This window comes from Ambystoma mexicanum, chromosome 3p (genome assembly GCF_040938575.1).
Source record: "Ambystoma mexicanum isolate Mex_15411 chromosome 3p, UKY_AmexF1_1, whole genome shotgun sequence".
Taxonomy (NCBI): domain Eukaryota; kingdom Metazoa; phylum Chordata; class Amphibia; order Caudata; family Ambystomatidae; genus Ambystoma; species Ambystoma mexicanum.
The window spans coordinates 325,115,776-325,140,804 of NC_090925.1; the positions used below are offsets into that span (position 1 = coordinate 325,115,776).

Below are 25,029 nucleotides of genomic sequence, written 5' to 3' on the forward strand. Positions count from 1 at the left end.
TGGTCATGTCCCGCAGGCAGCCCACCCTACATGGGCATGCCCCCCAGCAAAGGCACATGTCTCCTTGCACTACTGATCACCAACTCATGCCCCCTTGCACCCCCAGCATTGCGGGGCACCTGCCAGCAGGCCCCCACTCATGTCCCCCTGCACCCCCAGCCCCCAGCATTGTGGGGCACCTGCCAGCAGGCCCCCACTCATGTCCCACTCATCTCCCCCTGCACCCCCACCCCCCAGCATTGTGGGGCACCTGCCAGCAGCCCCCCACTCATGTCCCACTCATGTCCCCCTGCACCCCCACCCCCCAGCATTGTGGGGTACCTGCCAGCAGGCCCCCACTCATGTCCCACTCATGTCCCCCTGCACCCCGACACCCCAGCATTGCGGGGCACCTGCCAGCAGGCCCCCACTCATGTCCCACTCATGTCCCCCTGCACCCCCACCCCCCAGCATTGTGGGGCACCTGCCAGCAGGCCTCCACATATGTCCCCCAGCCAACATGTCATCACAATCTAGATCCCTGGCCCTTATGGTCAGCCTCCAAATGCCAAACACCCACCCGAGTATTGCATCCACCCACTTAGAAATGGCAATGACATGATAGAACCCCAATCGCAAGTTTGGAAATGAACCTCACATACACCCAATGGGTGTCAGTGAATCTCAAAACCCATATCATGATATGCATGATACCAATGAGATGATACTACACATTGAAGTTTGATGAAAAAAATGTATTAAAAACAGCATAAATGGAATTAAAAATAAACAAATGACAATGGGAATCAAAACCAAAAGCAGCATGTCCGTAAAATAATGAAAAACGACAAATCATAATCCAAAAGAAAGGTGTCCAAAGTCACAGTTCAAGAAAGTAAATCCAAGGTCAAAACAAAACCGAAAACCATTGCTCCATGGGTAAATCCAAAAAAAAAAAAAAATCCAACAGTCAGCTATATACAGATAAACAAACCAGGGTCCAGGATCCCAACTGAAGAAATGAAACCTATATAAAAATACTACCTAATAAAAAAACTATATACAAAAATGTGTCCATTGTCCAAAAGGTCCAAAATAAATAAAAAAGCAAAGGAAACCTAACACTAACTACATAACTATTTACAAGGGCAGCGGGCTTGTCCGACGGCTCACTGGTTGTTGTCATGGGCCAGGGCATCATCGAATTCCTGTTCAATGGCTTGGAGGCGGGCATGTTCCCTGGCCCCGAGGTCTCGCAGGGATAATGCAGTGTCCAGCTCCAACTCCCTGCGAAGACCCTGGAGGCAATCAGCCCGCCTCAGCGCCCTCCGCATGGAGTTCTCCGTCCTGACCATTGTGAGCCATTCCTCCTCTGCCCGCTGCCGCTCCGCACCTATCTGCTGGCCCAACCGCTCCCACACGGAAGCCACTCCCATTCCAGGGTTCTCCTGCCCTCCGGCCGATGCCTGCACCCCTGATGTTGATGGCCCCGAGCCATGATGCCTCCCACGTCGAGCCTGCCGCTGCCTCCGACGCAACTGCGTGTGCCAGCACGACGGCATCCAGGCTGATGGAATCCACCGACGCCGTCGTGCACGTGCCCTGCCCGATGATGCCGTCACGCCCTCCATCTGCTGGTGTCCAGTTGCTGGTGTGTCCACCCCTGCTGGACCTCCGACTCCCGACTGTGGCAGGGATGTGATCCCCACTGAGGTGGCTGCATTGGTCGGGGCAGGTCCACAGGGGGCCCTGGTGGCATCTGGGCCGGAAGACGGAATGGAGTACGACTGGCGCATAGCCTCCACAGAGGAGGAGAGGGTCGCCAGAGTGCCCGGCACATGTACGAGAGCCCCGACCATGACCGCTCCCAACTGGGCCACGTTGCCACAGTGCACATCGTGATGACGTGCGTGCTCCCCCCGGGAAGCACGCACCTCATCACGAATGACAGCCGTGCGCAACACGACACCAATCAGGACCTTCTCCATACGGCCAGGGGTCCCCTCGTCCGCAGGTGGAGGGGAGTCAGATGACATGGACATCCCCCCTACCTGCGGACGGGCCTGGGATGGGGCATCCCTGCTGGTGCATGGTGGTGCAGTCACAGTGTCAGGGACAGTGACATGCACAGGCACCTCCATGGCGACCTGTGCTGCCTCCTGCCCCTGGACTGCACCACTTGCACCAGCAGGGATGCCCCCACCAGGCCCCATGTGCGGCTCAGTAGCGGCCTCCTCCTCCTCCTCTGTGGAAACCACCAACCTGGATGGCTCCACACCATCTTCCGCCGTTGCAAGCCCCTGTGGGGGCTCACCCACCCCTTCCGCCGCAGCCGTGGGGGCATCCCCGCCGCTTAGCTCCACAGCGCCGTCTCCGCCCTCTTCTTCACTTTGCGCTGTGTAGAGGGAGACATAGAACACAAGCATCAGGGTACTGTACAATGGTCCCCTAGACAGGAAGCAATAGCAGATGAGTGGCACTGTCAAAGATCACTTCCATCATGTCCCTCCACAACACATGGGTCAGTGCAGGCAAAACACATGCAGTAACAGGCATGGCGTATGCTATGGACATAAGCAAACATGTCCAAGGGACTCTTGAAGCATACAATGTTGTTTTTGGACTCACATGCATCATGGGTCATGCCTATCACATGCACACACTTCAACGTACTTTCATCCATCTGGACTCGTACACCCCAGACACAGTGGATGCAAGGATAACTAGGCTGCATCAGTGATTCTGAACATTGTCACAGACATGTGTCATGCATCCATGGCATTCACAAGTCACAGACGCGCAAGTCAGAAACACAGACATGGACACCTTACATGTACATGGCATCAGCACCCATCCCTCACCCCCACCCATGTCCAGGAACAGACACTGGCATGCTCTCATGTGTCCATTCCGCATAGGGCTCCCCATGTTGCATTTAAACACATACACCAACCGTGTGCTTCACACATTACTGGTCTCACATGCATGACCATGATGTCCCTGCACACAAACACACACACGTGTACATGGCCTATGTCACACATACAGGCAAGTATCAGACAACCAGCACACTGCAACATGCCCTGTCTCACACAGCAATGCTTGGCCACTTACCGCTCGACTCCAGACGGGTCTGCCTCTCAAGGATCTGGGCATGGAGCGCTGGGCGTACGCGTTCCAGGACCCTCAGCTGGATGGTACTCATGCTGCCCCGGCCCCCCTCCACGAGGCGCCAGGCCTTTGAGGGTCCTGGACCTGAAGTCCTCCCAGCGCTTCTTGACTTGCTTGATGTTGTGGGTTGCCACCCCCTCCGCGTTGATGGCAACCACAAAGTCGTCCCAGATCCTGTCCCGTCCTTCCTTGTCGGTGCGTGCTGATCCGAAGAGGGCATCATAATGCCCCAGGACAAGCTCCACCAGGACACCAACTTCCTTCTGACTGAAGCTGGTGGCCCTCTGCCCCTCTGGCTGGGGGTCGCCAGTGGTCTCGGATGGTGTTTGCCCCGACATGGCGACCCCCGAGGCAGGCGTGGGTGGGCAACTGGGTCCTGGGGCTGGGCTGTGGAGCGATGGTATCCCAGTCGGGAGTGTTCTGTTCCAGCAGGGGTGGACACAGCAACTGGACCCCTGCAGATGGCTGATGTGCAGGCACCAAATGGCAGGGCACGGTGGCAGCAGGCAGGCAGGCAGCAGCAGATGGCTCGTGGGAGGCTGCTCGGGGCTCTGGGGGGCAGTAATTCGGCCTTTTGGGCAGGAGCATGGTCTTCCGTGTACTTACGCGTGGCCAGCTTGATACGGAGTGATTTGGCACGTGAAAATTCTGCACGTCAGCGTGTAAATCGAGGAAAGGCCCTTAGCGCGTAAGCGCGTCAGCACGCATACGCGATTCCATTGGACCAAAGGCCCTTAGCGTGTATGCGCGTCTGTGACGTATCGCGCACGGGCATTGCTTTTTGTGGGGTGCGGTGCGTGTGTTTTGCAGGCGTTGGGGTTCACACGCTATTACTTCACAGCGGGTGGGTGTTGGCTACGCGTTCTTCTACACGCAATGCAGACGGTGAGTGGTACCCTGCTCCCCCAGGCCCGATCGCGTGTAAAACCACCCGCGAGCCCCTGAAATACACGTACTGCGCTCCCCCAGGCCCGATCGCGTGTAAAACCACCCGCGAGCCCCTGAAATACACATACCCCGCTCCCCCAGGCCCGATCGCGTGTAAAACCACCCGCGAGCCCCTGAAATACACGTGCCCCTCTCCCCCAAGCCCGATCGCGTGTAAAACCACCCACGAGCCACTGAAATACATGTACCCCGCTCCCCCAGGCCCGATCGCGTGTAAAACCACCCGCGAGCCCCTGAAATACATGTACCCCGCTCCCCCAGGCCCGATCACGTGTAAAACCACCCGCAAGACCCTGAAATACACGTACACCGCTCCCCCAGGCCAATCGCGTGTGGAACTTCTCGCGCACCCCTGAAATACACGCGCACAGGCCAATCGCGTGTGAAACTACTCGCGCACCTCTGAAATACACGCACACACTCCCCCAGGCCCGATCGCGTGTGGAACTTCTTGCGCACCTCTGAAATACACGCGCCCAGGCCAATCGCGTGTGAAACTTCTCGCGCACCTCTGAAATACACGCGCCCAGGCCAATCGCGTGTGGAACTTCTCGCGCACCCCTGAAATACACGCACACGCTCCCCCAGGCCCGATCGCATGTGAAACTTCTCGCGCACCTCTGAAATACACGCGCCCAGGCCAATCGCGTGTGGAACTTCTCGCGCACCCCGGAAATACACACGCACAGGCCAATCGCGTGTGAAACTTCTCGCGCACCTCTGGAATACACGCACACGCTCCCCCAGGCCCGATCGCGTGTGGAACTTCTCGCGCACCTCTGAAATACACACGCCCAGGCCAATCGCGTGTGGAACTTCTCGCGCACCCCTGAAATACACGCGCCCAGGCCAATCGCATGTGGAACTTCTTGCGCACCTCTGAAATACACGCACACGCTCCCCCAGGACCGATCGCGTGTGGAACTTCTCGCACGTGTAGAACTTTGGCGCACATTTTTTGCCTGCGCAGGGACGCTACCGCCTGCTTTCGTGTGGCGGACATGTAGGGGTCTGTGCGCGTCTTTGGCCGCGCGCTGTTTTTCCTATTCCATTCCATGAATACGTGTTGTAGGCGAGCGTGTGGGCGTTCCGCGCACTTGCCTCCTGTACTTCCCCCGTGACGCCCACATTTTCACGAGTTGTTCCCCATTCTGCGTGTAACGCCCCGTGTTACGCCTACTTTTGTTATGTACGCCGCGCTATGTGCGAATTCGCTGTGGCCTTATCGCACGGCGTTCGATGACCTGAGCGCCAGCATGCGCCGCGCACCTTTTCTGCACACATCCCACATTTTGCGCATGCATGGACTTCCATGAATCGATGTGCGCTGTTTTCTGTGCGATAATCGCACTTGCACTGCGATTTTTGCTATTTCACTGCGAATCGCACGTTTTCGCACGCGTGTGCCGTTTTTTCAGCGCACATTAATTCCATGAATCGGCCTGAGTGTCTCTTACCAACTCCTAATGTGGATCGCATATTTAGATTATCCCGGTGTGTCGAGTTTAGTGGAAAAAAAAATATATATATATGTATATATTTTATATAAGCATGAGCCAATTATAGACATTAAATGGGAAAACATTGTATATCAAAAAATGTGTGTCACAAAGGTTTAAAACCTGCGTGTTATGTGTCGTAGTAAGACTTGCAGCATATAAGCATCGGTCACGCATGAATACCGAGTATCCCATGCAAAGTATATTTTTGAGGCAGGAGAGCCTACTGTAGGTGGAAGAATATTCTGCCATAATTAGATCTGGTGTTATGAGTGCATTCTGGGTAATGTAGTTGATAAATACCCATCTGCGAAATTTAAGGAATATGAATTCTACATGCACAAATACATACCAGAAAGCTAGTTAGCTGCATAACAAATATTAGCAGCTGTAGGAAAAAGAAAAAGAAAGAGAAAACAATCACATATTTCATATTAACGTGTCGTTTTGTTACATTGTGAAGAAATGTAAAAGATTTGTACAGGCCCAATTTACAGGAAATGGACCATTTCATTGTTTGAGTTTAGTCCGAATTCAACAGTTCTGAAGCGGCAAATCAGTTTGGCTTCTGCCTGTCGCAGTCATAGTTCTTGATTGCCGCCTCTTTTTTTCATCTGGATTTTCTGCAGACCAATAAACTTAATGGGCCTCATTACACGGTAGGCAGTAAGGGATTACCGGCACCGGTATGGGCACCGGTGCCGGTAATCCCTTACCGCCCTACTACGAGGTCCCTTAGCGGGTCCCTTCCATAACGCCTGGTTTTACCAGGCGTTATGGAAGGGACCCATTGAGGGACTTCAGAGCTAATAACGGGCCCGCTAATAGCCCGTTATTGGCTCCATCCCCATTCCCATTGAGCCCTATGGGGGCTCAAATGGGAATGGAGAATGGTTCCCGGAGTGGGGAGTTACCGGGTCCTCCAAGGTCGGAATGACCCGGTAAGTCCCTATTCCGGGAACACGGATCCGGAATGAGGTAAGGTAGCAGTCATGGCGCTACCGCCTACCGTGTAATGAGGTCCCATGTCTTTTTTTCTGATAGGGCCCTTCAGTTTCCTACTGATGAAGCAGATGGGATGTTCCCTGCCTTTCTCATTCAGCTGACTCAGAACTGCACCTATTCCTGTATTTGAAGCATCAGTTTGTACAATAAAGGATTTTCTGTAGTCACGAGGTTGGCAAAGTGCTTTCTTAAATCCTTCAAATGCCTTAGTGCACTCCTCATTCCACTTGACCTTCTTGGGGAATTTAGGTGAGGAGATTACATTCAAGGGAGAAGCTATAGTCCCATAGTTCTCTGTGAAGTTCCTATAGTAACCTGTGAGACGTAGGAAGGCTCTCACCTGAGTTTGAGTAGTAGGGGTGGCCCAGTCTTGTACCGCTTGTACTTTGCTAGGCAATGGCCTTAATTCACTTCCTCATACCTCATGTCCAAGGTAGACCACTTTACTCTGACCATTTTGACATTTGCTTGCCTTTATGATCAGTTGGGCGTGCTAAAGAGCCTGTAAAACATATCCTAGGTGGTCAAGATGTTCTTTCCAAGTAGGGCTAAATACTGCAATGTCACCCAAGTATGCCTTGCAGAAATCCTCCATTCCATTCAGAACACGATTCACCATCCTTTTGAATGTAGCAGGTGCATTTTTTAGTCCAAAAAGCATAACCTTAAACTGTTAGATGCCTAGGGTGGAAATGCAGTTTTCTCCTTGGCATGGTCTGTTGGAGCTATTTGCCAATAGCCTGAGGTTAGGTCAAATGTACTGCGGAACTTGGCTGAACCAAGTGTGTCCACCAGCTCATCTGTCCAAGATCAAGCATCTTCTTGACCTCTTCCTTTATGCGGGTTCTTACATGGTCTGACATCCTGTAACCCCTGCTTTTAACAAGGAGATAGTCACCAGTGAGTATATCATGCTGCCCCCAATGGGTCAAGCCTGGTGGCAGTGAAAACAGAGGGGCAAACTGATTTAACAGAATTTTGCACTCCTCCTGTTGTTCCAGAGTCAGATCAGAAGATAAATTAACTCCTATCTTCCCATCTAAAGGTTGTCACATGAGGAGGTCAGGTAGAGATTCACTCTCCTCCTGATCACAGGCTAAGAGCAAAGCTCCTAATTCTGGTCTAGAGACATATGCCTTTAGGTGGTTGGTGTGAAAGACCCTGGGGGCCTCCTTGGGATTGCCCATGTCCACCAAATAATTGACCTCTCCAAGTTTGCCCACAACCATGAAGGGTCCAATCCATTTGTCCTGTAAGGCCCTCTGCCTTGTAGGTACCATAACTAGAACTAGCTGGCCTTGAGTAAACTCAACCATGTTGGCCTTCTGGCCATGCCAATGCTTAACCAGAGCCTGACCTGCTTTCAAGTTATCTGAAGGTTCTGTCATCAGGTGTGTCATTCTCCTTCGGACAACTAACACATAATTGGTGACTCTCACTGGCTTGTGGGAAGGAGCACTCTCCAACCCCTCCTTGATTGGGGCCAACCCCTTCCTGAGGGACTTCTCTATAAGCAAAGAGAAGGCATTGCAGTAGAAGGTCCCACTTTCTTCCAAGGGGTTCTTCTAAAGCACCTATCATGCTCTTCATAGTTCTATTAAACCTCTCTACCAACCCATTTGTCTGGGGATGGTAAGCTGTGGAGAACTTGTAGGCCACTCCAGTTTTCACTCCACAGTTTTTCCACATGGTTTGCATGTAGTGGGATATACAATTGGTCCCCCCGTCTGAGATAACTTCCTTAGGAAAACCTACCCTGGTAAAAATACCAAGGAGGGACTTAGCCACTGCCTGAGCAGTAACAGTCCTCATAGGTATGGCTTCAGGATATCTGGTAGCATGGTCTACCACAACCAATATAAATCGGTTGCCTGAAGATGTGGTAGGGTCTAAGGGACCAACAACGTCAATCCCTACCCTCTCAAAAGGAACTCCCACCACTGGGGGAGGCACCAAGGGTGCCACGTTCTTGGCTCAACTCTTTCCAGAAGTCTGACAAGTGTGACGGCTTCTACAGAATTTATCTACTTCAGACCCCATCTTGGACCTGTAGAAATATAGAGAAATCCTTTCCTTGGTCTTCTTAAAACCTAAGTGACCAGCTAAAGGAATCTCATGGGCTAACTGTAGAAACTAAGGTCTCACCTCCTGAGGCACTACAAGTCTTCTGTAGGCCCCTGGGGTAGACTCAATAGGCTCACTGTAAAGGAAGCCATCCTCCCAGTACAGCCTGTGCTTCCCTGGGTCTATCCCTTCCAGCTGGGAAGCTGCGTGTTGGCGAAGTCCTTCAAGAGTAGGACACTCTCTTTGACCTCTGCTGAAGTCTGCCCTACAGGGGCCACCTTCCGCAAGAAAAGTCTGCAGCTCAGGATGGTCTTTAGAATAGGGATCTCCAACGGGGAAGGGCTTATTCCAGCTCTGTTTCACCAGTAGCTGGTTTACCATCCTCGGGTTGGTCCTCCCACTCAGTCTCAGCTGGTGGAGGGGTCACGGGTGTGACCTTGGACTGTCCTCTCAGGGATGTTCTTGTCCTATGTACAGGTGTGATACCTTTCTTCTTTCCTGAGACCTTAGGTTTCCCCTTTGTCTCTTTATTTGTCTTGGAATCAGAAAGGTGTTCTTCCTGTGGACTGGGGGGTATTGGTACTTGTGTATCTTTCCATTGAGAGTCAATCAAAGTTTTCTCTCTGGCCAGTCTAGTCTGCTCCTGCTTCCTTTTACTGGGAGGCCTGGGGGTGTTTGATACAACTCCAAGGGCTTTTAAGTCCTCCCCCAACAGGACTCACAGGTACCTCATTGTGTACACTGACAGGTATTTTACAGTCATATTGTTGCACTGGATGAGAGCTGGTAGTATTGGAACCATCTGGACAGGGCCCCCAGCAAGCTTAGTGGGGCCTTTGGGTGCCTCGGCAACATCCACAGGTTTGGAAAAGGTTTCATCCACCACTGTAATGCTGGCCCCAGTGTCTCTAATGGGCGTTTCCTGACCATTCACAAGTACACTGTCCTTGTAATATCTTTTCTGCTATCTGGAATAGAGTTATACACCATTACATTCTGTTGTTCCCACAGATACAGGGACACTAAAGAAACACTGGCTGAGACTCCAATGGGGGTCTTCAGCCAATAGATTTAAGTTTCCACTTGCCATATGAACTTCTCCCTCAGGGATGAAGGCTAAGAAGGCAGTGTGGACCCCCGAAGGTTTACCCTTGCATCTGGGATCCCCTTTCACATGGTCAGTTGACCCCCAAGCATAACATTTACCAAATGTTTTGACAAATGGGGGCTTCTGCTGACCTCCCTCTGGTTTAACACCAGAGGTTTCACTATACTGGCCTGGTTTCCCATATGGCTTAGCCTTCTTATGTTTGTGGCCCTCTTTTGGGTGGGAGGATTTAGAATTCTCTGTCATTTTTCTTGTTCTGCTTCCCCTCATCCTTTTTGTGAGTGGCCCCAGAATCTTTGTGAGTGGCCCTGTTGGCAACCCACAAGTCAGCAGCTTTTTCTAGCTTCTTTCGATCAATCTCTTTCGAGTCAGCCAAGTGCTGTCTCAGCTCAGGAGAGCAGGCATCAAAAATAGATTCCAACAAAAATAGATTTCTCATTCCTTCAAACGGGTTCACTCTGTAACCCTTAACCCAACCATCTAGGTTTTCAAACATTCACACACCCAGGTAGCCCAAGGGATACCATCAGTCACATTCTCATACTCTAATCATTTAAGTTCCCCCACCTCCATTACAGCATCAGTTGGAACCTGCGGGAGCCTAGACAAAAGTCAAGGAATCAACTGATTCCCTGTGAGACCCTGAATCCCATGATTGTATTCAAAAGCACCCAACCAATCCAAAATATCAAGTTTCACATCATACATACTCACTGCTTCTTTCGGCAGGCGAGACCTCTTTGGACTGGAAGACCTAGAGGACCCTGGGAGGGAAATGTTTTCAAGAGACAATGGGCCTCATTCCGAGGTGGGCGGTAAGGGGTTAACGGCGCCGGTGCTGTTAAACCCTTACCGCCGCATTACGAGGTCCGTTAGTGGGTCCCGCTAAGGGCGGCTGGTTTTACCAGGCACCCTTAGCGGGAGCCGCTAAAGGACCAGCATGCTAACAACGAGCCTGTTATTAACAGGCCCGTTGTTAGCATGGTCCCCATTCCCATTGAACCCTATGGGGGCTCAAATGGGACTGGGGATGGGTTCCCTGAATGGGGAAATACCGGGTCCTCCAAGGTTGGAATGGCCTGGTAATTCCCCATTCAGGGAACCCGGACCCGGTATGCGGTAAGGGGGCAGCCATGGTGCTGGTAGCACCATGGCTACCTCCAACCTCGGAATGAGGCCCAATGTCTTCATTTCAAGAGCATGTTGCATTTCCAATTCCCTGAGATTGATGTCTTGATGTTTGGCTTCAGCTTGGGCTTGTAACCTTTTCAATTCCCGCGAGGGGACCTCGGAATCAGGCGGAATGGGAATAGCGGGTCCGCATCCATTAGCGGACCCCGTTAACCCATTCCGCCTGACTCGTAATGAGGCCCAGTGATGGACCTTGTGGGATCCCAGTGGCTAAAGGCTAAGTCAAAAGGGCCTGCTGAGGGAAAGGGGGCTCCCTTGCTTGGACTCCTCTCCCTCCTCTGACTCTTCTAAGACATTAGAGTTAGGGTCTCATTACAAGGGCAGCGGTAAGGGGTTAACAGTGCCGGTAAGTATGCCGGTGCTGTTAACCCCTTAGTGCTGCATTACGAGGTAACTTAGTGGCTCCCGCTAAAGGAACAGGGAGCTAACAACGGGCCCGTTGTTAGCTCCCTCCCCATTCCCATTGAGCTCTATGGGGGCTCAAATGAGAATGGAAATGAGGATGGGTTCCCTGAATGGGGAAATACCGGGTCCTCCAAGGTTGGAATGACCCAGTAAATCCCCATTCAGGGAACCTGGTATGCGGTAAATGTTTAAATACCTTCTCTTTGATAAACTACTGCAGACAAGTTCAGAGATCGCAGGTAGGTAGAGGAATTAGCAAATTTCTGAGAATTCTCCCTAACGGCGACGATGAAGATGACCATTCATTTGGAATGGGATTAGTTGCCCACCTGACTTAAGACACCCAATCATAACTCCCGGCTATATAGAACGTACACCTAGATGTTCATTGAGAGCCAGTCGCTTTCCCAGATAAGTTTGTCGTTTGCCACATAGAGTGACGTCAGTGATGATGATTTTTTGATATAAAAGCAATGTTTTTTCTAAAATATGTTGCGATTGTGCTGTGCGACGTTGGATGATGTCTGTTGTACTCCCTGTTTTAGACAATTGATAATAAAACAGAATGCAGTTTTGCCAACTTCCTGAGTCATTTTGATTATTGATGTTTGAGTAATTTCTGCATCCACATCCACCTCTATGTATTGCTACCTCGTTTTAAAGCACCCTGGGTTTATGAGTTCAACACCCTTATAGTCCCGAAGTCTTTCCTTCGGGTAAAAGTCCTATGTATTTTCAAAGAGTGGAGGACATGTTGCTCCTTGTTGTCCAGACTCACATAAAGATTGGCTGGATGTCACTGAATTTAGCCAGAGTTCATTTGCACGTCCTCTATCATTGGTTCTGCTACGGTGTCTGTCCATGGTAGTGCTCATTCAGCCAATGAGTCTACTGCCAGCCATTTTGGTAGTAGGTGGTATGTGGTATGTGGTATGTACAGCACAGCCCAATACGGATGAGAAAAGCTGAATAAGTGTTCATTTAAATAGGTTGCAGAGGTAGTGGAGAGATACTGCCATGTTTCTGTCCCATCCTGAAAGGTGGTTGTTCCTAAAAGATACAGCCTTTGAAGGTGGTTGCAGTGCAGTGTCTGAGGAATGTGGGAGAGGCCATTGATGCTGTTAGTGTGTTTAAAAGCCTTTTTAGATGTCCATAATGTGGAACCTGTGAGACGTTTGCATAGGTCTACAGCACTTTGGCTGAATGACCTTTTCAGGAATTTGCATTGCAGAATCAAAGTGACATTTGAAAATAACTTAAAAACTGCATCCATGGGGCTTTGGGAGAAATGTGTTTTGCTGTTTCTGAGGAAGACCTGTGAAGATTTCTGTGCAGTACTACTTCTGAGGCATCTTTGCATATGTCTGACATGTTTCATCTGAGGCATGTTTTCAGGGTCTATGGTGTAAGGGCTGAGCGATCTCTGCACTTGTCTGCAGTCTTGTATCTGCAGGTTTGTTTAGTGGATTTTAATGATGTGTCTAGGAATCCTTGCAAATGTGTGTGGGACTGTCTCAGAAGGATGTTTGCAGAGGTGTCTATAGGGCTTCCTTTGAAGGTACTCACCTGCAGTTGGTGCTCCTGCACTGTAGCCTATGTTACCCTGCATTTTGTTAAGCTTTGAGTTCTTGTATGAAAATCCCTAATGCTGTATCCTCAGCAGGTGAGATCTCGGTGACCGTTTCCACAGTTAACCTATACACTGTTGTTCCTTCATTTTACTCTCAGGAAGATCATGGACTCTGGGGAGCTGGACTTTTACCAACACACCAAGGTGTGCTCCAACACTTGCCGTAGTACCAAGATTGACCTGTCTACAGCCCGTGTAACTCTGAACAGCCAGTCCTCGACAGAGTACATCCCTATCACTCCTGCCACCACAGAAGGTATGTTCTGTTCCTCATAGATTCACAGTGTTCAACATAAGTGGTGTCAATTTCTGTATATTAGTTTCTGAGGCTTCTGGGTCTGCTTAGAATCGCATGCTTTGCATAGGCCAACATCTAGTGGTAGGTGCAGAGTATTGCATGACTTGTTTTCGAAGATCGAAAAGGCACATTGATAGGGCATGTTTGTAATCCTATCCCTAGTGTGACGTGTACTGTACCCATGATTCTTCACGCATCAAGGTCCTCAGATTGTTTTTTCCCACCATCGTGGTTGGTCACTCTTATGCAGAGTTCGTAGCTCTATCAACTTTTTGATATTGTGAAATATATTTTTCATTAAGTCTTATCAACATATCTTTCGATGGATGGATGAATCTTAGATGCCTGTTTCAATGAGCGGGTTCCATCAATGAACTTTCAAGCGACTGAAGACTTTCTCCTCCGACGTCTTAGACAACTTGCCTCTGGCTTCGGCCTACACCAGGCTACGGCCTTTACAGTAGGTAGAGTGGGGGGGATTCAACATTATTCAGTTCTCTTAGAATGCCTCTACTCACATTTCCCTTTTCTTGCTACTATCTGGCTGCCTTTATAAGTAAATATGGAAACAACAAGTTGTGTCATTCATGCAATCGTACATTTCTGTGGAAAGACGCACATAACGTGTGTAACCACTGCCTTCCTGTAATCATTCAGAGAAGTGCTGTGCAGCATTTAAACTCTTTCTGCCTAAAACGCTTAAAGAGAGACGCACTAAGTGGTGGGCGGCCTACGCCATGCAGGCTGCATCTAATTCGCCCACCGGTGCTTATGAATCGGAAGAGGAAAATCAGGGCAGCAACAGCGCCTTTTCGGATGTCGAAGACATGGAAGAGGGGTCAACAGACACCCACATGCCAGTCCCCAACCCTGTATGGTAAGCTGTTCGCTCTGCTTTGGGGACAACACCTGGCGACAAGGGCACACACAAGCACATTCACCAATGGGGTCACAAACACCACAATAAGTACACAACCCCTGGCAATGTTTTACAATTATGTCGAAAGTAGGCCACACAGTAACACAGGGCACTTCGCGGTCTACTAGCTCGACACGTCCAAAGTCTGCTGCGCTTGCAGCTCTGCTTTTAGCGCATGGCTCCAAAGATAAACAGAAGCTGAGCGTTCCAGTTGCCTTGCATAAAACATCGACTGACCATGTTTCGGGTTCGCCCTCATCAAAACAGGCACAGAAACCTATGTCAAACACAAAATACATCAAAAAACACATTTGACAAAAGATACATCCAAAGACGCATCTAAAACAATAGATGCTACCAATTTAACATCTACACATACACAAAGGTCACTTCTTCATTGTCACAGACTTTACATAAAAAGCTATGTGCTGTTGATCCTGAGGCAATAGTTTTCCCTCTCCAAGATACACCCAAGACAGTTCCATGGACCATTTTGTAACGGATAACGTTTTGCGGAAACCATGGATAAAGTTTCCTCCTTTGTGGATTTTCTTGAATGCACACCCATAAAGCCGAATTATATAGTTACAGGGGAAGAAGAACCACCAGATAAATCGCACAGAATGCACGCAATGCATACTTCAGTCTTGCAATGTCATTGATGTCACTGAGGATGAAGGAGAACATGTCTTTCTAGATGATCAGGGTACTGATGGCCAGGGTACATGGTACAATGACCCCAGTGATGATTTGTACAATGGCCCAGCGGATTATCACTTACAGTCTCCTAATGTCAGACGATCCGAGAACCAGTTCCCCTATTGATGATCAACTGTTATTTAACGACCGTGCACCGTCACCAACGGAATTGGTCCCTGTTAGGTAAAGTTTGTATGCAGTACCGTCTGGGACCACTACACACAACTACGACTACAGGTATAAGCAAAACCAACCTTTGGTATAAGTCTGTACCACACAGTTTTTGGTAGCAAGCTGAGCAGCCAGCCTTATCTCGAGGGAATGTGAGCTGTAAGGGTGTTACACAGAGGTCTATAATTACAATTATTCAAAGAGACTCTTATACTCAAGGTTTCTTTGTAAAACACTTATTAATTTATTACACAGTCAGTTAGAAAACATTCACTAAAAGGAGGCAATCAATATCACACACAAATATTCTACAGTACTTCACACTATCCGGTACTGAGGCATTTAAACTACTTTGAAGGAGGAGCAAAATGGCATTCAGAGCATTTGAAGTAGGGGCAAAAAGGCATGAGTTACTAAAACGAATAGTAGAGTTATTCTAAAACAGTGCAAATAGTTTGAGTTCACCAGAGGAGTTGGTCCAATGCAATAGTTAGGCCAAAGTCAATGGGCTAGAGTCTTTTATCAGTAAAAACGTTTCTGGTAGTTAAATGGAAAAGTCTTTGCCACGGTTCTCAGAAGTAGTTCATAGAAGAAAGCTTTATATGTCGGGTCACAAGCTGACTAGGCCTGCAAGTTGCCAAAGTTTCACGCACTTTCGCAGTGAGAGGTAAGTTCTCTCGGTCAGGTTTTCACAGTACATTATGTTGAAGAAAAAGATGCAGCTGAACACTTCTGTTCCTGGCAGTTCCTGCAGATCTCGCTGTTCCTGAGCCTCAGTCGTGGGGACAAGAGGGAGGATGTTGGGCGACTCCTGCACTGCACGGAGACTGGTCACAAAGCTGGCAAACAGGCAAATCTTCGATTCTGGTAGCTGTCGTCAAGCACACAAACTGGTGTCCTTCTCCCTGGCTATTCAGTTTCCTGCAGCACTCTGAGGAAAATACAACCGGCTCCGAGAATGGTATCCCGGTGGCTTACAAGTTGATTGGTCCCACCAACTCAAAGGGAGAAGTCGTCCTTGATGGGCTTCTCTGTCGAGATGAATTTGGCGATTTGGACCTGCAGCAGGGCTTCACCGGGAAACCAACGGTCCAGGAGTTGCAGCAGCCATCCTCTTCAAGCTCGTCTTCGGTTCTTTCGTTCCAGTGGTCGACTCTGCCTTCCAAGCCAAGAGACTTGCCTTTTAAACATTTTTCTCCCATTCATTCCAGCCTAGCTGCCACTCACCCAGCAGGGTGGCTGTCCTTGCCGGACAGTCAGCCAGCCAATCACGCCAGAGTGCATTTGGTTCTCCTAGGAGACTAAGCACAGGAACTTTAGGGCACCTCCCTCACTTCCTGGCCACCCCAGACACTCAGGCGCAAGAAGCGGTCTTCAGTCCTGAAGCCTGCCAAAAGCTTAGGAACAAAGGGACCGGCACCTGTTTAGACAAAGAGGGCTCAGGCGCCATCTTGAAAAACATGGCTCCCGTGATTTAACGCTACCGGTGTTCGCGGTCGGGAAAAATCATGGTAGTTTGTTGTACAACCACTGCCACCAGCCATTTCAAAAGGAAAGGGTAGCATTTGACTGCGACATGAGTTTCAAGACATAGGGGATACTTTTAAAAGGATTAGTAAAGTCAATTTAACTTTACTTTCTCTGGGAAACAGTAGTTTATCCCAGAGAAGGTATTTAAACCTTGGGACAGCCACAAAGGCTTCCCTGTGTCACTGCACTGAGGGTGCTGTGTGACACACATGAACAGATTATGCCTATGGAGTTGTCTAAAACTCCATAATCAGAGAACACAAGAGTAAAACACACATCAAAATGCATGAGAGAGTGGGGAAAAAAGGCTCAAGTCCTCAAAATCCAGCAAAGTTGCTGGGGGTCTCTAAGGTGAAGGGAATTAGCACATTTATGAGAATTCTCCCTAACAGTCCCCAGGCGCTCAGGCGGATCAGCAAACAAGAAGGCGGGAATGGGTTAGTCTGGTGAAGAGGGAATCGGAAAGTGAGAAAGTGGTGTGCTGTCAACCGCTTCAGTTCGGTAAGCTTTGGAGTAAATATCGGACCGATGCAAGACATTGGGCCTCATTACAAGTGAGGCGGTAAGGGGTTAACAGCGCCGGTAAAGGTGCCGGCGCCGTTAACCCCGTACCGCCTCATTACGAGGTCCCCTCGCGGGACACGCTCTGGACATCTGGTCAGACCAGACATCCTTTGCGGGTCCCGCGAGGGGACCAGCATGCTAACAACGGGCCCGTCATTAACAGGCCCATTGTTAGCATGTTCCCCATTACCATTGAGCCCTATGGGGGCTCAAATGGGAATGGGGATGGTCCGGGTCCAGGTTCCCTGAATGGGGAAATACCGGGCCCTCCAAAGTCAGAATGGCCCGGTATTTCCCCATTCCGGGACCACAGACCCGAGTTTGGAGGCAGCCATGCCCTTATTAAGGGCATGGCTGCCTCCAAACTCGTAATGAGGCCCATTGTGTGCCGTTTGTGCAGATTATGTGTTGTTTGTTTGTTTGTTTGTTTGTTGTTGCTGTAGAACTTCAGGTAGAATAATAGCAGAGGGTACGTTGCTAAAACGCCACTCCCGGATACATAATTCAGACTTCAAGCTGGAAACCCAAGTCACTTTGAAATGCCAATAGAGAATTCAGTCCTATTTGGCATAAGATGGTGTGTGCTGGACCCACAAAGAGAAAAGTTAAGTAAAGTCAATTTCACTTTACTCTTCTTGGGAACAGTAGTTCTCACAAGAAAAGGATTTCGCTTTGACACTGCACTGAAGATGCTGTGTGCCTCCGTACATAAGGTAGATGCTTATGGAGTTTGTCAGACTCCAAAAACAGAGGAAACGCATAATCCAAATCAGGTCAAAACACATCAGAGAGTGAGTAAAAGGTCTCACTTACTGCAGGGTTAAAATTAAAAGTTCTAAAGTCCAACAAAAGAGCTGGGGGTCTCTAAGGTTGAAGGGAATTTGCAAAGAAATGAGAATTCTCCATCTCTCGATAGCACCCACATGGTGCCAGTTCCCTCTGCAGCTGGTCTCCCCTCAACACTTTTACAGTTCTTTTGAATTTAGTTAATTTTGCCACTATGTCTTTCATTCACCACAGCTCAGTTCTTATCAGCTCTCCTCTCGACTCACCGGCTTGGCTTTCTTCTTTGCTGGAGTCCAGGCCAGTACCACGGTAGCAGAAGTTTCCCTCGCTCCCGCTTATCAGCGTCGACATGCTCCGTGTACCATTGACATCTGTTGCTGCACATGTGGGCTATTGTCCTCGAATCTACGTAATCCGACCGCGGCTGATTTTCCCGCAGCCGGAAAGTTTGCATGAGAAATGTGCGAACCACCAAAGGTTTGCACATTTCGCATGCGAACACATGTACACAACCCCTACATACTGATACCCACACCCACACCCACAACACCCCCCGCCCACACCCTCAACGCACCCCCCACCCACACCCTCATCACACCCCCAACATAAACATACCCTACTTACCTTTTTCTTCACTCTGAGTCTCTGCAGCGCCAGTTCCCTTTCACTTCCATGATCGGGAACTGGTGCTGCGGGGTCCTTTTTCTTTTTTTACGGGGGCTGCAGGGGTTTCCCCCGCAACCCCCTTATGCTTACTATACTGTAAAGTATAGTGAGCCGGGTGTTGCGGGGGACATCCCCGCAGCCCCTGCGGTCTTTTTTTTTTTTTGTTCTTTTTTGTTTTGCTTACCTACAATGCTACCACCAAAGGTTCAAATGTTTGGTGTTTCGAACCTTTGGTGGTAGCATTTTTAGGTCTTTTTGTACATGCAAACTTTTAGGTACGATAAAAACGGTCAATACCTTGTCCTCGGTCTTACAATTCCCTCTGCGCAGGTTTCGTGGGTCTTCGTTGGAAAGGGAAAGGTCATGTCTCTTCTTGTCAGCCTCTCGATATTCGCTGCCTTTCTCCTCCTCATGAACTGCCGGACCTGGATAGCTGTCTCGTCGTGCAGTCTGCATTGCTCGTACTGTGCTCTCTTGCTCCACCTTTTATCCCTGTGGGGAAGGGAAAGGGCTGTCAGGTGTGTATGATTTTGATCAATTGCCTGACTTTCCCAGACCCTTGTATTGGGACATGTCAGGTAAACGGCTCTGGTGTTAGTCCGTTCTCTGGGGTGTCGTGCAAAAGTGTTTGTATCAGTAAAGGGGGGCAAGGGGCAGTGGTTTTGAATGTCCTATGTGGTAGGATAGGGAAAAGGTGTTGAAAGAAGGGGGGGTACCGCATCTCACCCGTCAGTGTCCCACTCCCAGAGGACCCCCCATCCAGGTGATCCTCCCTCACTGGTCCGCCGCCAGGAACTGGATCCAGTAACGATAGCCGTGTCCTAGCCACCTGGATGACAGAACCCCACCCCCCTCCCGAGGTTTAGCCAGGGAGACACCTTCAGGTTTCTCACACCACTAGGATCAGCTGGTAGCAGATTCGCCTATTGACAATCAACTCCAGTACAATGAACTGCTACTAAAGATGGCACAGCATTTTAATTTCGACACTCAGGAGGCACAGGTCGACAAGGACTTCATGGAAGATATTGTGGGGAACAGAAGTCTGCCACCCAGTTTATACCTTTCCTGCAGTCTGTCCAAAGCCGGATCCAACCATCCCTACTGGCGCCTAGTCTCACTAGGCCGGTCAATCCTAGAATAGAGAAGCTATTCACACCAATGTCCACAGACCCCCTGTATATTAGGGGTCAGCTCAAACCAGATTCTCTGGTGGTCACCAGCACCAGGAAAAGAACGGGCACTCCCCTGGCAATGACATAAGCCCTGTCAGACAAGGAGAACAAAAAGGTATATACCTTTGGGAGGAAGGTCGCCTCTTCTGACGCGTACCAGACCAGAATCGCTAACAACACTACGCTGTTATCTAGTTACGACTGCCACAAATGGGATGCTCTAAAGTGCTAAATAGAAGCCATCCCAGAACCACTAAAGTCTCAATTACTCAAGACTATCTCAGAAGGCAAGCAGATCTCGAACTGCATCCTAAAGAATAACCTTGATGCAGCAGATAATGCTGGATGCATCATAGCGGAGGGGAACGCTCATCAAGCGCCATGCTTGGCTCAGACTATCAGGATTCAAGCTAGAGACTCAAGCAACCCTCTTAAACATGCCAGTGGAGCCAAATGTGTTCTTCGAGAAGGCCGTAAAAGTCGCCCTCAAGAGGAGGAGTACGACACTCACCACAAGGAGCTTGTCCCTTGGACAGTTGACAAATAAACGGTATCCAGTCATTGCATCGACAACCAAACCATCAAATTTTTTCCATTGAAATACTATTCCATAGAATGGCCATTTCGTTGAATAAAATTCGATGGATCCATCGAAATGTAATGTTAAGATTAGGGGTTAGATTCGGGTTGGGGCTAGGGTTAGATTAAGGGTTACATTAGGGTTAGGGTTGGGGCTGGGGCTAGTGTTCGTTTAAGGGTTACATTAGGGTTAGGGCTGGGGCTAGGGTTAGATTAAGGGTTACTTTAGGGTTACATTAGGGTTAGGGTTACATTAGGGTTGGGGCTAGGGTTAGATTAAGGGTTACGTTAGGGTTTGGGTTGGGGGTGTAGGCGTGGGGGTTGGGGGGGAACATCCCCCAATATAATTTTTTTTTTTTAAAACATTACAAGGAGCTGTCCAGAGCCGAAATGTCAGCAGTGGACAGCTCCATGTAACGTTTTAACGTTACAAAAAAATGCATTGAAATGCTATCTTTTACATGTAAAAGTGCATTTCCATCGAAACCAGTCAATTTATATTTTCGATGGACTGGTTTAGATGGAAAGGCACTTTTCCCTGTTAAAGATCAACTGTCGATGCTTTGGCAATTAGATGCTTTGTTTTCGATGCTTTGGTGTGTCGACCGTTTGTTTTCGATGCAATAACTATAAACCAAATAAACCGTATTCCCAATGGGGCTCCCCAAACTCTAGGAGATTTCGGGGCCAGGGTGCGCAAGGTTCCTCAGGCTACTCTCAGGGGGGACAGTACTCGTCTTGGGGCCAGTCACAAGGCCAAGGCTCCTCATCCAATTTTCAAAAAGGAAGTAAAAGGGGCAGAGGAAGGGGCAGAACCTTACCTGGGAGATGATCAACCCCACCCAAACGACGACAAAAGTTTTCAGGTCCCCTCCCATGCCAGTCATGCCAGTCCAGTAGGAGGCCGATTTTCTCACTTCACCCACGCATGGGAGGAGATAACATCGAACAAGTTGATGTTGTCCACCGTAACAGGCAGGTACTGTATAGAGTTGCTACAGAAACCACCCTACCGCCCGCCAAGACAAAAGAAAATGACAGCAGAAGAACGAAGCATACTGCTGGAGGAAATAAAGGCGCTGCGCGAGAACGACGCCATAGAGATTGTCCCGGCAAATGAGGTAAACAAGGGTATTTATTCAACGTACTTCCTTGTGCCAAAGAAAGACCTTACCATGTGCCCAGTATTAGATCTGCTCCCTGCAAACAAATATGTTGAACACCAAAGGTTTCATATGAACACGCTCCATGAGTGTTAGGGAGAATTCTCAGAAATGTGCCAATTCCTCCCACCTTAGAGCCCTCCAGCTCTTTTGCTAAACTTTGACTTTGAACTTTTCAATTCAATGTGTTTTCTGTGTTTGATTGTTTTGGTTATGGAGTCTAACAACTCCGTAGGCATGATCTTTTACAATTGTGTCAAAAAACACCTTCAGTGCAGTGCCACAGGAAAGTCTTCCAGATTTCCCAAGGTTTAAATACCTTCTCTGGGATCAACTACTGTTTCCCAGAGCAGTAAAGTGAAATTGACTTTACTTAGCATTGTACTTGCTAGACCCAGCACATTCTATCTTACAATAAAGTGCTGGAGGGGTTACTTGGTATCCCCTGTGTCTAAATGCTCATGTAAAACATTTTATGTTACCCTTTTCTCAATTGACTGGCTGATGGCAGTGGTTTCGTTTTGAACTACCTTGTTTTGCGTTCACGGCTCCGGTAAAGTAACCGCGGGAGCCATCTTTTTCAAAATGACGTACAGCCATATTTGCAAAAATGGTGCCCGGTCTTCTTTTTTCGTCAGGTCTTCGTAGAAAGGTCCTTCTAGAGAGTTTCTCTGTGTGCCAAACCAGGTTTGGTCTCTTTGTTCATGCCCAAGTGTCTGGGGTAGGTAGGAAGTGAGGGAGTTGCCCGATACTCCCTGTGCTTAGTCTCCTAGGAGACCCAAATGTAATCTGTGGTGATTGGCTGGCCGACTGTCTGGCAAGAACAGCCACCCTGCTGGATGAGTGACGGCTAGGTTGGAATGAATGGGAGAGAACTGAATAAAAGGTGAGTCTTTTGGCTTGGAAGGCAGAGTCGACCACTGGACGAAGGAACCGAAGAAGAGCTTGAAGAGGATGCCTGCTGCAACTCCTGGACTGTTGGTTTGCCCGGTGAAGCCCTGCTGCAGTGACTACTTGCCATGTTCACATCGACAGAGAAGCCCCTGCAAGGACGACTTCTCCCTTTTGGGTTGGTGGGACCAATCAACTCCAAATTAAGCCACCTGGACACCCATCTCGGAGCTGGTTGAATTTCCTCAGAGTTGCTGCAGGAACCGTATAGCCAGGGAGAGGGACACCAGATTGTGTGTGTTACTTTTAAGCTGGCCTAGAGCTTTTGGAAGATCCTCTGGACTCCCCCGAAGCAGGACTGACCAAGCCTGAGCCCCCTCAGCAGAATGCGGGACCCCAGAAGTAAGGACAGTCCACCTCGACAGCCAGGAACCGTGCTTATTGCTCTTTGCTGTACCGCAAGGAGCTGAAATGCCAAACAGCCACTGAAAGTTAAGTTTGCTGGTTGCCAGTTTTGACAGTGCCAGTGCAGTGCAGGAGTCCCCCAATGTCCTCCCTCTTGTCCCCACGACTGAGGCCCAGGAACAGTGAGATCTGCAGAGCTGCACAGGTACAGAAGTCATCAGATGCATATTTTCTTCTTTACCAAGGTACTGTAAAACAAGTCTAAGAGAACTTACCTCTTACTGTGGAAGTGCTTATAACTTCCACAACTCGCAAGTCTAATCATCTTGTGGCCCTGCATTTGATTCTTCTTTTTATCAAAGACTCCTAAGAACTTGTGCAAAGACTTTTCCATTTACTTACCTGAAGTGCTGCATCCTATACAAAGACTTTTGCCCATTGACTTTGGCTTTGCCTATTTGAATTGAATGACTCTTCTAAGTGCTATCTGAAAGTATTTGCCCTACTTATGAATATTTGTAATTTCTTGTGTTCTAATAACCTTTGCCGTTTACCAACTTTTAACAGTTTTCAGAATGGCAACAGTAAGATATTAATGTCCCCAGCACCCTTGTTACTGAAGTCACCTGTGGGTGTAGTTGTGTCTGTAGGCCAGGCCAAAAGGGTCTTGTCTGATTCAGAAACTCAAGAGTGTACAGTATTGAAGTGTATTTGTGTGTTACTAGTATATTGCTCCCTTCTAAAGAAGGCTTTATAACTGACAGATAAATAAATTCATAATTGTTTATGCAAGATACCTTGAGTGTAAGAGTTTATTTGAATACCTGTAAATGTGAATCTTTGTAACTCCACTACAGCTCACATTTCCCCTCTTGAGATAAGCCTGGCTGCTTAACACGCTACCAAAACTGTGCAGTACAAGATTATACCAAAGGTTGGGTTGCCTATACCTGTAGTTATAGTTGTTTTGTAGTGTTTTCAGAGGGTACTGGATTCAAACTTTGCCTAACAAAGAGGTGATTCCACTCATAAAATGGGGAGACTACATGGTGACGTTGGACATGAAAGATTAATACTTTCAATGCACCTTACGCACAGAAAATACTTGATTTTTTTAGGATGGCAGGAGTACACTACCAGTTCAAAGTACTCCCATTCGGCATCGCCTCTGCACCGAGTATTCACAAAGGTGCTTGTAGTAGTGGCAGCACACATGCGCACAAAGTCCATCCCAGTATACCCATATCAGGACGACTGGCTAATCACCAGGGAAACTCCTCAGATTTGCAAATCAAATACGCAAAAGACAATAAACGTTCTCTTCAATGTGGGTTTCTCCATCAACGAGTAAAAAATCAAGTCTCGTCCCTAGCCAAATAAAACAATTTCTAGGGGCTATCCTAAACACAAAAGAGGAGCTGGCTTTCCCCTCGAACGAGAAAGTACAAAACATGCTGTTGCAGGTACCTCACTATACAAGGTCGGTCGCCAGATAACGCAACGGAAAGCAATGCGCCTGCTCGGGATGATGGCCTCATGCATTCACTTAGTTCCACAGAGGCGCCCGTGCATGTGTCCAATGCAGGAATGGTTAGTGAAACAGTGGTCTCAGGCAAGCGGACAGTGGGATGATCTAGTGGTTGTTTCGCTAACCCTGTTGCAGGCTCTTTGCTGGTGGTCCAAGGACAACTTGTTAAAAGGAAAACCTTTTCACGCTCCACCAGCACAAGCAATCCTTACTACAAACGCCTCACTCGCCGGATGGGGGGGGCCTACTTCCTCCACCACACAGCCCACGACCAGTGGACACATGCTACTGCCCAAAGACATATCAACTTCCTCGAACTCCTGGCAGTCCTCAAGGCTCTTCAGGCCGTTCATCAACATCTTAAGAGTCAAATGGTGCAGGTCCTCACAAATGGTACCACTGCCATGATATATATATATATATATATATATATATATATATATATATATATATATATATATATATATATATATATATATATATATATACACTCTCTCTCTCTCTCTCTCTCTCTCTCTCTTCTTTTCTTCTCTCTCTCATCACAAAAAATATGGAAGTGGGCACTGAAGCGGTACATGCCAGGGGAACTCAATTCTCTGGCAAACACTCAAAGCAGACACCCTCTTCCAGAAGAACACAAGTGCCAACTCGACAG

General features: G+C 48.7%; 1 protein-coding gene across 3 annotated transcripts in view; it reads left to right on the forward strand.

The window, feature by feature from the left end:
• GMEB2 (glucocorticoid modulatory element binding protein 2) overlaps positions 1-25,029 on the forward strand; it is a 374,248-nt gene that overhangs the window by 210,001 nt on the left and 139,218 nt on the right. For all 3 annotated transcript variants that reach the window (XM_069650900.1, XM_069650898.1, XM_069650899.1), the window contains exon 6: positions 13,099-13,256. In XM_069650900.1, the coding sequence (XP_069507001.1) occupies positions 13,099-13,256 (158 nt within the window). The remainder of the gene's footprint in view (positions 1-13,098; positions 13,257-25,029) is intronic.